The following is a 14049-nucleotide window of genomic DNA, read 5'->3' as shown; positions in this document are numbered from 1 at the left end:
AAATTATTCTCTATTTTAATACAAAAACAACATTGCATAATTTTTTATGGAAGACTGTGTTTGCTTTTCAAAATTTTTGCTCCCACCTAAGTAGTTTGCACAGTCACTAAATTCTCAGGTCAACCCAAGTCGGGTTTCCCACAATGGTGAATAAAAATAATCGGCACTCATGATTCAGTGAACTCTGATGGAATCAAGCGCTTGAAAACATACCTAAGGAACAGTATGGGAGAAGCGCAAAACCGCAACTTCCTTGATGGCCATCAACTCCAAAAGAACAAAACCCTTGGATACCCAGAAAATAAATGCATTCGCTGTGAATCACAAACACAGACGCAATATCGATGTCTTCGATTAATAAAACAACTTGGAAAAGAACTGGCTATATAATTGCGTTATAGTTCTTTAGCCTTTCAGTGTTTGTGCATTGTATTAGTTTGTTAAATGCTGAGTGCTAATTATTTGAAAGCACCTTATTTGCAATGTAGCGCATTGAAATAATATATATTTTGTTTACTTTTGGGTGCATGGTGATAAGACTTTTTTGGTTTAACTTAATTCAAGTATATTTACTATTTTATTATTATTATTTCATTATAAATCATTTTACAGGCCATTATTGTTGAAAATGTCTACTTCATGTACAGTCTGTACTATATCCTAATATGTTGTTTAATCATTCCAGTGTAATGATTAAACAACATAATAGGACAGGAAAAACAGTAGCAAAAATGAAAGGCAGTAATTTATGACTATCAGACCTTTATTCAAATAAATTGACTAGCCAATTAGACCTAAAGATTAAATAAACTCCTCATGATGTATTGCATAATTCCTGAGATAAACATTAATTCGCAAGCTCGTAAAATTGGTTAAGCCGTTTATCCACATTTTCTGTCAATGGTGTTAATTTGTTTGATGAGGCCTTGAGTATTAGGCCTAGATGTTTGGGAACCTGAAATCTTGTTTTTTCTCCTCCTATAGAAGTAACAACAGTTGTGGCATTGAGTGTTATGCAAGCTGAGCAGCTTGCGTCAGCACTCATTAAAGCATGTCAGCACCGCCATGCATAAAGATAGCACCCCTTATCACCTCCTGTGAACATCATCAAAATAAATTAAAAATTAAAACACTATTGGGTTTATTCTGAATTTGTGCATGGTGTATTTTAATTTAATTTTTAGAGTCTAATAAACAGATAAATGCTATAGTGAGTGTTCTTTGAAGTTATAGATTTTTTTGTATTCCTATCATAAGACCTGAAATACAGGTCTTTTAGGCTATTGAATGCTAATGAAGCTAAACCACACGGATACTGGGGGTGTGGAAGGCCTGGCGGTTCTAGACCAGTGTAAATCCTGTATTTTGTTGTATTTTAAAATCATTTTTAGCAAAAAATTGTTTAGGTGTTGAAGCAGAAAATACATCATATTTCTCATTTTACAAGTCAACAGAGGAAAAGGCAGTCATAATATGGATATAATCATTTTGCTTCTCCAACAACTGAACTCTCATTCACAAGCTTTATTAAACACTTTAGAACGAAAAAAACACAGGAAGAGAAATTGAAAGGTAGTCTGACCAATTAAGAGTGTATACAGTATAGCCTACTGCTGGTTTTAAAGTCAGTTAGCGAACTGTCATATGATGCGTTCTTCTACCACACTACTTCAAAATCATGCTCTCAGCTAATAGCTGTGTTTTATATTATATTATTTCTTCAAATAATTCAAGTGATTAGACAAATAGTATTTATTTCTGTGTAGGCTATTAGTGTTTCTTTATAAAAACACAATTATAGCAGTGATGAAGAGGCAACTGGAAACAAATCGCTTTTAAATTAAACCTATTATGTTCGGAGCTGTAATGTTAGGAACATTGTAAACATTGTGTGCAACTATCTTCAGAAAACGATTTGAGAAATAACAGTATTTTTAGCGTTCTAGCTCAGCTATGCTTTGGAATAATGCAATCACCAATTGACGCAATCTACCTGATCTTACAGAGGTAAGAAACTGGTGTAATTAGATGAGCGACATCTGTACCCACCAAGCCCACTATTCAACTCACTATTGTACCAACCGTGAGCAAATTCTGTTGAAGCTCCTTCCGTCTGCCCCTTTGTTGCATTGTCCTTGTCTGGGCTGTTGGCAGACAAGGCATAACCGGCAGCAACCAGAAGCTCAGCCACGTTGCCCTGGGGGTCACTAGACTCGTCGATCAAAGCCACAAGTGCCATACCTTCCCTCTGGCCTAGGATCTCCACTCGTAGGAATCGGTTACACACCATACGTTTCAGCATCATCACAATCTCCTCTGACCAGTCCTCAGCTGTGGGACGGACTCCTAAAGGTGGGGGGTTAAGAAAGAGTGTGTGTGAAAGAGCGCACGTGATACTTACACCCTAGGGGTAGGGGAACCATAATATACAACATCTGTCTACTTAACGTTGCCCTTTTTTTCATGCCACCTTCCCATGTGATCATAATACCTGCTTGTGATACTGTGGTCGCATGCCCACATTGTCATTGCCATAAAAGCCTGAAGCTCTTGTAGATCTTTTGAAAGCCCCTTTGCGTCCAAAGTGGATACTTTGCTGCAAATTGCACTACTGAGCAATCCAATGAACAGAACATCTGTTTTTATTTTGAACTAATCAATGTCACTACAATCAATCACAGGCAAGATTAGTGAAGATAAGTGCACTTTTAATAGCTTTTTCCATTTTCCATGTCATAAAAGGCCCGGACTACACTTGCAGACAGCAATACAACAAAACAATTTACTATAAACTCAGGTTTTTTTCTTAGAAATTCAAATGGCAGAAAATAGAAGAGAACCAAAAAGTAAACCACTCTATTATGAATATAAGGTATAGTATACAAATATGAGATGAGACTAGATTTAAACATTTTCCATTATCGGGTATAAAGTTTAATTACAGTAATTGTGATTTAATTGATTATCAACAGACAATATTTACAGTAAAATAAATGTATTGCAATTCATGTGATGGACACAGCAGTGGACAGAAACAAATGGACATCAATGCTAGCTAGATAAATGAATTACTATTTAATAAATAACACATTTCATGATACTGTATAACAGTAGCTGCATATCTGTGAAAATATTTTGGCAACTATTTAATCTTGCGATTGCCAGATAAAGACCGTGACCAAAATACAGAACGGGAGCTGCTTCACTCCATGGGTTTTACAATGTTTGATGCGTTGTCAGTTGTTTAACAAGTTGTTCTCCTTTTAGTTCCCATAACTTTAGAAAGCTTTCTGCAAGCATCTGCTCTTCAGCTCCCAGGGCTAATTTAAGGCTAGGATGTTCGGCTTGACCAGAGGTCCATTGAGCTGTCAATGTGTTTCATGTTTTGAATCTCCCTTTTCACTCTATCACGACATTGTGTACTTATTGGGCAAGGATGTCCCGCGAAGGTACACCACTCAAAAAAATTAAGGGAACACTTAAATCACACATCAGGCCTCGATGAAACAAATATATTAAAAATCTAAATCTTTACTGTACATTGTGTAATTTGTTGAGGACAAAATTACATAACGTTCAAGGGAAAGAGATTGAAGGCTGGACTCAAACCAAAAATCTAAGTAACATTTTTTAATCACAGGCTGTTCCAACTTGTATGAATTTCATCACGGCAACTCATATCATGCCTGTATGCACCCCTAACATCTGGAAAAGCTTCAGATGAGATGAGGATGGATTTCTGGGGGATCTCTTCTCAGACCTGGAGATCAGGGCATCTGTGAATTCCCAAACAGCCTGTGGGGCAACTTGGTGTCATAGGCAGCACAGATACATAACATCCCAGAGGTTCTCAATTGGATTCAAGTCGGGGGAACGTGGAGGACAGTCAGTGTCATCAATGCCTTCGTCAACCAGGAACTGCCTACACACTCCGGCCATGAGGCCGGGCATTGTCCCGCACCAGGAGGAACCCAGGGCCCAGTGCACCAGTGTAAGGTCTGACAATAGGTCTGAGGATTTTATCCTGGTACCTAACAGCAGTCAAGGTACTGTTGGCTAGCATGTGGAGGTCGCAGCAAGCCTCCAAGCATATGCCTCCCCAGACTATCATTGGCCCACGTGCTGCCCCTGCTGAAAGGGGGGGACCCCTCCATTCTCGATAATTACCGCCCAATCTCTAAATTGTCTGTACTTGCAAAGGTCCTAGAGTCTTTAGTAAATACCCAACTTAAAGGCTTCCTACAAAATCATGACATACTTTGCCCAGAACAGTCAGGCTTTAGGGCCAAGCATAGTACCATTACAGCAGCTACTAAGGTGCTTGATGACATCATCATTGACCTCGACCATAAGATGAGCTGTGCTGCCCTGTTCATTGACTTGTCAAAAGCCTTTGACACAGTTGATCACTGTATCCTGCTCAAGAGGCTCCGGGACATTGGCTTGGGGACTAAGGCAGTTGATTGGTTCAGAAACTATCTCGCCAACAGAACACAAACTGTAGTTGTCGATGGGCATAGTTCTGCCCCACTGGGGGTCCGGCAAGGTGTCCCTCAAGGGTCTATTCTTGGTCCGGTCCGGTTTACTATTTACATAAACACTATCGCCTCTGTAGCAGATAATGGCAAAATACACCTCTATGCAGACGACACAGTACTATATTGTTCTGCACCCACCCTAGCTCAAGCTTATCAATCACTACAGCAGTCTTTTCATTTATTACAGGCCGCCTTCATTGAACTTAGACTGGTATTAAATGCTGGTAAAGCAAAGGTGATGCAGTTCACAAAGTCTCGCATAGTACCCGTATCAACCGCCCTAGCCATTTCCACACTGGATGGGAAGTGTGTTGAAAATGTTTCATCTTATAAATATCTTGGTCTGTGGACTGAGGAAAAGCTAACCTTCAAAGTTCATATTGATAAATTATTGAGAAAGCTGAGAGTAAAGCTCTGCTTTTATTTTAGAAATAAATCCTGTTTTACTCTTCAAGCTAAGAAGAAATTGATCAGTGCCACTTTTTTACCAGTCTTGGACTATGGGGATGTTATTTATATGCATGCTGCCTCTACCATGCTGCATGCACTTGACACAGTCTACCATGGTGCATTACGGTTTATTACTAATGCCAAGACACACACTCATCACTGTCATCTTTATGAGGCGACTGGTTTTAGCTCTTTAGTTCTGCGTAGATGGTTCCAATGGCACATTTTTATTTATAAAGCTATCAATGGTATTTTACCCAGCTATCTTATTAGTTTGTTAACCAGGAAACATTCCATTTACAATCTCCGCTCCAATAACATTCTGACTCTAAATATCCCACGTGTAACAACTGAATTTGGTAAGACTGCTTTTAGTTATGTTGCTCCTTGGTGTTGGAATTTGCTCCAAAAAGTTTTGAAGCTTTCTGTGTTTATCCCACTTGAACATTTTAAACAATTACTTAAGCAATCCAAATCTGAACAATGCGCATGTTTTAAATAACCCCTTTATGTTATTTTTAATAATTTCATATGTTTTGTAAATCAATTTTGTTGTTGTGACTGTTTCTGTGATTCTGTGTAATTTGTGTAATTGTTGCCCCAGGGCTCCCTTGTAAAATAGATTTGATTATCTCAATGGGACATCCCCTGGTAAAATAAAGGATAAATAAAAAAATTAAAGGTCTCAGCAACCCTCCAAGCATATGCCTCCCCAGACTATCATTGATCCACCGCCAAACTGGTCATGTTGGATGATATTGCCGGCAGCATAATGTTCACCAATATTCCATGCTTTTAAATTCCTCCTCTACTGTCAGAACAGGGACCATGTCCATTGCGATGTGTACAGTCATTGAATTCGTCATGTCCCACCATCTTTTGCATTTATTTAAATTATGCAACCAGTGAGCTTAGCTGCAAATTTGATGTATTTTTAGGCCTGGAATTGGTGGATATTGGGAGTTCGGAGCTTCTTCATACTATTGCCCTATTCCACCAAATGGTAGCCTTTTAAGTGTCTATAGAGGTTACTCGTTTCCCACTTATGCAACAACAGACTGCTTGCATTACTTGTATATTTAGTTTTTTGTTCCGTGTCCGTTGTTTTAAAACCAAACCATGACAACACATTGACATTGCAGCTTTTTTTTTATCACAAATTCTTCATTTGCTGAGTATTTTCGGAAACTCTATTACTTGCATCCTCCATCATGTTTATTTTCCACCACTAACTGACATATGGGCTTTTTTGGGGGTTTGTTTGTGTCAAAATGCAGTCTGCATCTGTTATTTTAAACTAACACTAGAACCGCTAAGACTTTCAGACAAACATTAACAGCCAGAGCTGAACGCAGTTTGTCATCATTAGCATACGAAGCATCACTATTAGCATACACATTCTCCTCCGCAGCATCACCAGCCAACCAGAGCATCAGTTCATCTACGGGGTCGTCAAACTATATAGAATAGTCTACAAAATAATGAATTACAAAACAACTTAAATTATTTAAAAATAAATCCATTAGAATTTAATCAACCAGTTTGCGACTATCAAAGAATAGCCATACATAGGCCTAAAGCATTGTTGCTTGATAAACACGATAAATTTGATAAATAAATAAAGGAAAGGATGATTTACAGTAGCCTTCACTGTCCCGGTGCCTCACGTGATCATGCCAGTCTCCGGCTGCTAGCTCCGCATTCACGGAACACCCTGGACTCTCCACTATAACACACACCTGTTCCTCATCACATCACCCCAGACTTCCAATCATTACACACACCAGATCCTGATTACTACAGCAGAAAACTGCCCTTCACGGCCTTCCCTTCAAGTAAAAACATTGCAGCGTATAATTAAATTAGTTGTATTTGTAAATTCGATTAGCCGAGTAATTTTTGAGGTTTCCTTTGTTTCGTTTTTTTTAATACAATCAATACATAGACTTGAAAGAGTCATTGGTCATACCTGCAAGAGCACATGGGATAGCCTGTGTCGGCAGGGCTAGGAGCTCGTTGTTGATGGGCCTTAGACGGCTCAACTCCACCTCCTCTGAGTTGCCAAAGTCAATGTAGCCCACACACACCTTCTCCTCAGAGGAGTAGCCCAGCACTTTGGCTCTGTACCACTGGTTGTCCTCTGGGTAGGATAAGAAACATATCACTAACAGCAGTTATAAATTACTTAGCAGACAAAGCACAACAAAACAATTCTAAAGTCAGTCAAAAACAAGATCAATGTGTGTTTTTTTGTGTGTGTGTGTGTGTGTGTGTGTGGGAGTACATGTCCCAACATACGGAAGACAATGGGAGGACTGTGGAAGATTATACACCCACAATCAAACTAAACGATTGGCACGTTTCATTAGGAAGAGGAAATGTACATTTTGTCAACAGACATAGTGATGAGAACAGTAGTTACAAACCTATTTGTCAGTGGCAGTTGACAGAATTGCAACTGACTAAAAAGACCCAGATAAAATTAATCAAAAACCGTTGTCCATGTTGGTTGACTGAATCAAGATAAATAATTTTTTCTTGAGTAACAGTCGCTGTTTCACTATGGGGTTTTGGAAAGCAATTTTTTTAGATGTGATCAGCAATTTCTTTGTTATATAAAATGCAGGCAAACCATGGCATTAGGTGCATCACTTGACTACAGACACGTTTGTTTGAAACTGCTATTAATCCTTTGTGGCTATAAAGCTGTGAAAGAGGGTTCTGTCAGGCCAACTGAAAATAACAAAATTATAAAACAAAATTATAAAAACGCAACACTTTTGTTTTTGCCCCCATTTATCATGAGCTGTACTCAAAGATCTAAGACTTTCTCCATGTAAACAAAAGGCCCATTTCTCTCAAATATTGTTCGTAAATCTGTTTAAACTGTGTAAGTGACCACATTTGCAGAGATAATCCATCCACCTCACAGGTGTGGCATATCAACATGGTGATTAGACAGCATGATTATTGCACAGGTGTGCCTTAGGCTGGCCACAATAAAAGGCCACTCTAAAATGTGCAGTTTCACTGTATTGGGGGGGTCCGAAAACCAGTCAGTATCTGGTGTGACCTCCATTTGCCTCAAGCAGTGCAACACATCTCCTTTCCCATAGAGTTGTTCAGGTTTTTAATTGTGGCCATTACATTTCTGCTGAAATAAGATGGACAACAGAACGTTTATTAATGTAACTAAAATGTATTCTTGTACAAGGATTACTGTAGATGGTTAATAACAATCCCAATTACAACTCTGGTTTCTAGCTCAAAACGGCTGATTGGATATACTCCCATTGCATGAATATTGTTTGTTTGCATTCAAAAAGCCATTACAATAAAACAATATCAAAGAAGGTTTTTAATATTCACCTAATACTATAATAACATGAAAATCTCTAAATGTATATATGGTTGCCAGCTTCATTGACAATATATTGCAGAGGATGTTGAGTGGCATTTAAAATGTCCATTTGTATTGCATTTGCCTTCAGTACATTTTCTGCCCTCTTCTATTCGCACTTCATGTTAGATGCTAACTGCATTTCTTTGTACTGTACTTGTACTTCTTTAATGACAAAGTTGAATCTAATCTAAAAAAAAATTAACAATGAGATATGCGCTCCACCAGTTAAATAAAACAAGTAGTCAGGAACCCTTCAGTGACTGGCAAGAGATTTTCCAAGTCACTTATCTGAGGATCAGGGGTGAAAATGGATTTAATTTCTTACTGGTACAGACCTCTGGTTGCATTCACTTCAGTGTACATTTTGTGCCTTATCAGCTCAGGATAGGCCTATTTGATGTGTCGATTCTTCATAGTAACTTTGTTTCTTTATAACAGCTCCCCGTTATGTTGCGCGCATCATGTATTGTGCAGATCAACAATGTTAATTTGGCACGCAAAAATTAAATTCTATTTGTCTTCTCTTGTAATTTTCAGTAGGAAATCGTTACAATTTGCAGTTTGTAAACAGTTTTTTCTTTGTATCAGTCTCCTTTGCAATGAATAGCCTAAAACACTGTTACATTTGTTTGTGAGGTGATGATAGTATAGAAGCACCGTAACTCTTGAGGGACGTTCATTTTAATTGGCCTACTATCAGACACCCCACACACTTTTATAGCCTACACATGTACACAGGACAGGTAGGCCTAATTCGTGCTCAAGCTCCTATTCAACAAATACACAAACATTAGAGGGTGAGTGAGATGCATTTATAATAGGCTACACACTCTCTTCTTGGTTCCACATTTTAAAATAGGAATGTCTTTAAATCTACTAAATTGTAGATCATGAGAAATCTGAGACTGGCCCAACTATAACATAAAATGCAGGTGCAACATCAATGGCCACTGCCAGACAGGTTAAAACAATTTAGCAGACTTAATGCAGCCTTTTTGAGTTTCGGACACATTTGTCTGGTATCCTAATTATCCAACAAAAACTAAGATCTGATAATCCCTCATCCCTGGCATAATTCGGATTGGATATTGCCGACTTTAGATATCAGTCGGAATGGGCATTGATTTTACAACAAATCAGACAGAAGTTTTGGGTATTGGATAAAAATGTCACGGATACAGTTCGGCAGGGATATATATTTCGTGATCCCACAAAGACCTCGACCTTAGGACACTTTCTTGGCGGACAGTGAAGCACATTCAAGTGGTTCTTAGATGTTTATTCTTGCACATACTCCAGGTAGAGACCGATAATGGGCTGATGGAAATAATGTGTCTTTTGTAATTTAAGATGGCATTCTTACAATTGAGAATTTGGAGGAAGTTTGTTTTTGTAAAATCTATACAATTAGTGAGATATGCACTCCACCAGTTAAACAAAACTAGTAGTCAGGAACACTTTGGTGACAACAGCTCCCAGTTATGTTGTGCCCATCATGTATTGTGCAGATCATATAGATAATCAATGTTAATTAGCCTACAACATAAACAAGATTATAATTGGAAAAATCGAGAGGTGTATAATGTATATTCTATTCATATTTTCTACAATTTCTTAATTTTGCAGGGGATGTTTAGTGGCGTAGTACAACATGAGATGAGATGTGCGCTCCACTTGTAAAATAAAACAAGCAGTCAAGGAATCTTCAGCAACTGGCAGAACTTTTTCAAGTTACTCGTGAGGATTATCATGATTTACAATTATCCTAATTATGTAATTTCCATTGCGATTAGTACTAAAATCTTCTATCGTCCCATCCCTAGTAGATGGTTAGCTAATAGCTATACAGTATCTATAATGAAAACAATGACGGCATGGCTGGTTTAATTCTTTAGAAAACAATAACAATAAAAGGGTCACGAAATACAATTATTAATTTAAACATATGAGATTCATGGTATAACAGTGGACAAATTGTTGTGTGACAGCTGAAAAGTACAGAGTGGATAAATATTTCTGAGAGACAAATATTGGAATGTCTGAGAGGGGAATTGAACCGGGGTCAAACATTGAAGGACGGGGAGGATCCCAACAAAACCACACTACTTGCTGGTACGCAGTTCAGCTCTGTAAACAGCGGGAATGCAACTATTACCCCAGCCATTAGATTTCTGCCGAACAAACATGGGCAACAGAACATTAATTAAGGGAACTAAAGTGTACTCTTGTACAAAGATAACTGTAGATGGACCTCCACAAAATAACAGTTGAATAGCTAACAACTACGATTTGTGAACTACGAGGATATCGAAAGCATTGGCTGAATCTCAAATCGCATCCCACATACTAGAAGTACATACTTAGATGATGAAGTATGTACGGTTTTGTATAGAGTAAGCTAGTCTGCCAGTATTGTGACCGATTTGGTCATACTACCAAGTATGTCAGAAAATTACACCGCAACATTATTTTGTCACACATTAACATCATGCCAAGTTTGAATATTTAGCTAGACACCATTAATCATTGTGTTCAACTGACTAATGTTTCTTATTAAGTTTACTTCCACCACAAATAGCATCTATGAACTATGCCTTTTATTGGCCAACTTTTATCTACTTACTACTTGGAATAGTCATAAGAACTGAGCAATTGCTAGTGAGACTGAAGATTAACATTACATTGCAAAGGCTATTTCATTTTATGGCACAACAACATTTGTTTCTTTCATTCGTGAATGACATTGATACAATAACTATTAATATAGGTGACGATGACTGACTTTCGTGTAGTGGTTTCATCTAACCCCTCCTCTTTTACTGCACAAGGTGTTGTGGTCTATATAACCCCAAAAAGCATGCTTCAAATATCCACCAGAAATAGTTGCAATATAACCGTAAACAGTTTTATTTTAGGCTTATTATAACACAGCTACTGAAGTTTTGGTCTATCCTGAACCAATCCTAATGCATACTTTGTTCTGTCTTTGGCAAGGATCAAACACCGGTTGCCCACATGGCAGTCCGTGTCTCTAACCACTATGTCAAGTAACAAGGGGTAGTCAGTCAGTCATTCACTCAGCAAGAGATAGTCACTCTTCTTGGCCAGCCCCGCTTACACGGTCCGGCAAAAAACGTATTACATATGCCTACAGTTGAAAAACACACAACAGTTGTATGTGCAGTACAGGTTAATAATACTCAGATTAAAACAAACTCTCTTGAGCTAAAGCACATAAGTAGAGTAACCTCCGCAGGGCTAAACTCAGAGCTGAGTAAATCAGCCTGTAAAACAATCAGTGAGCAAAACATTTCAATAGCTACAGCACCATAAAACTGACAAGTACCTGGACAGCTTATCAAACACAGTAGCCTTTAAAATCTTTGATATCGATAATTCACTCTTGTTTACAGTAGTGTAGACACTGCCACAGTAAAAAAAAACATTTTATATTACATTTTAACCATATCCTGGTTGCTATAGATGCTATTTATTATGACAGAAATGAGCTAGTTTAGGAAACATACAATAAACTTCAAGCAATTTTAAGCAGTTATTTTAAGTCTACCTGCTTAACAGCGGTCGTTCCCATAATTTTTAACAAACAAAAGTAGGCAAACTCAATAAATTGGTAGATTTAAAAAAAAAGAATTGTGTTTCGATAAAAAAAAGTGTTCAAATTTATTCTAGAACAAAATTAATAGATTTATCATTCACTTGAGTGAGCTGTTTACGCTAATACCATTTCAGAACATTTGAGCGGCAAAAGCATTTTACTAAATATTTTTAATTAAAATATTTTCTCTAAACTATTGTTAAAAGTTATAAAGCTTGACGTTGCTGTGTGTACATCCTTACCAGAAAATAGGGAGCAACACACTGTACCAGGGGCAGGTCGAAAATTCTCGCTTGCTGGGGTCTGAGAGCCGTGCTCCCTCAGTTTCAGCTGCAGCTCCTGAATTACACCTGCAGAGGCACACAACGCTCAACACCATAGACACAATCACAAAAGCTCTTGAGAATTTCATTTACCCCTTCGCTACATTTCTGACAATATTCCCCAGATAGCACAATACCCTATTCAAAAGGCTTGAGAAAAAACCTGATAAAAAAATTAAATACACGTGCTGCAAAACAATTGAAAAAATGTATTACAATTAATAAAACATCTGTATTTAACTGCAATTTTAGAATGCATGAAAAATGTGGTCCTAAATAAGTATCTATTTAAAAAGCAGCACATTAGGTTAAAGACATATGTTTTACTGTAAACTATGGACATTGATTGATTTTAAATATGCACAGGAGATGTCTTTTTCAAAGTTGGTCAATTAGAACAGAGTACGTAATAGCTAAATCTATTGGTATCCCATGTAAACCTAGATGGAAAGTTGCTGGTCTATGACCCAATAATCCCTACCACATTCTACCACGGTGCTCTTGATCAAGGCGCCAAGTATAGTAACAATTATGTTTAGGATTCTGTTTAAAACACCCATCAGTCCCTCTCTCTCTAGAAAGCTGCAACACTGAATCACACCTATGCTTTTTGAGCAATTGTAGTGTGATAATTAGGCTAAAATATGGTTAGAATGGGATTCAGGTCATGGCCTGCACACAAGTAGCATGCCATGACCTTTTTTGGTAGGTGTATGGCCACAGCAAAATACATGTCTTTATTAACTGATTTCCCAATGCCATAAGGTAGATTACTTAAATTGGTAAAAATCATAAGATGTGCAAGGTAGCCAGAGATATTTACCCACAAACATTAATCAGGATCAGTTATGTATGTTATTTATGCTCAGCACATATTTTGTTAGTTATGCGATTATAATATGGTTTAGTGGAAATCCAATTGGCGAAACAAAATTGTCTCATTTAGGCTAGTAACAACATAACTAACCATGCTAAAAGCAAGGTTAACAGGTGGATTTGTGCGTCTAGGTTTCAGAAAAGGTTCCAAGGCATGGCTGGTAAATATTCCAATTTCCAACTTGGAACAACGCAGACTGTGTTCTAATGCATGATTACTAACGCGCTGTTACACCCCGTTCACTCATGCAGTCGTTGAAAGCGTATTAAGATCACCATTTAACGGCAGGATTCACAGACGTGGAGAGTAAACATGATTTCACGACATGAATGCATAGGCTACTCTACATTATTATACTGAAAAAAGCGAATGTAATGTGAAGTGCTCTACCATTCTAGCACAAGTGCCAAATAAAGTAACCCCATATACTGTTGCAAATAAATAAGTGACAGCTCCCACTCAAGTCAAGCACTAACTATGGCACTGAAGGTAAAAAAAAATAAATAAGAAAAGCATTTTTTATTAATTGCATGTGTTAACACGTTAATATTAACAGCTCTAATTATTATGTATCAGTAGTCTGAATGAATAGGCTTGCTCATATTTAAACAGGGTTTCCACATGGAATAATCATTTACACCCTATCAAATCAGTGATTATGGAAAAAACTATATAAAGGGAAACCGCATTCATTTTAAGTTTCGTAGAACAAACGTACAATATATTATTTAACGTAATACAATCACAATCTGCTATATACGATCAGTTAGCTCAAAAATGAATTCACTGTTGTCTGTGATTCAAACGAACAAGCTCATTTGTGGGAAAAGACAGAACAAGCT

The 14049-nt window shown here is 37.6% G+C and overlaps 1 protein-coding gene across 7 annotated transcripts in view; it reads right to left on the bottom strand.

The window, feature by feature from the left end:
- The window catches only part of tdrd1 (tudor domain containing 1), a 148560-nt gene that overhangs the window by 53459 nt on the left and 81052 nt on the right, over positions 1–14049 (bottom strand). For all 7 annotated transcript variants that reach the window (XM_013131971.3, XM_013131973.3, XM_013131972.3 and 4 more), the window contains 3 exons: positions 12250–12357; positions 6958–7128; positions 2083–2346 (listed from right to left, as the gene is read on the bottom strand). In XM_013131971.3, the coding sequence (XP_012987425.2) occupies positions 2083–2346; positions 6958–7128; positions 12250–12357 (543 nt within the window). The remainder of the gene's footprint in view (positions 1–2082; positions 2347–6957; positions 7129–12249; positions 12358–14049) is intronic.

Source organism: Esox lucius, chromosome 5, assembly GCF_011004845.1.
Source record: "Esox lucius isolate fEsoLuc1 chromosome 5, fEsoLuc1.pri, whole genome shotgun sequence".
NCBI lineage: Eukaryota > Metazoa > Chordata > Actinopteri > Esociformes > Esocidae > Esox > Esox lucius.
Note: the sequence above shows the minus strand (reverse complement) of the source record. Positions and strands in the feature narration are given on the sequence as shown.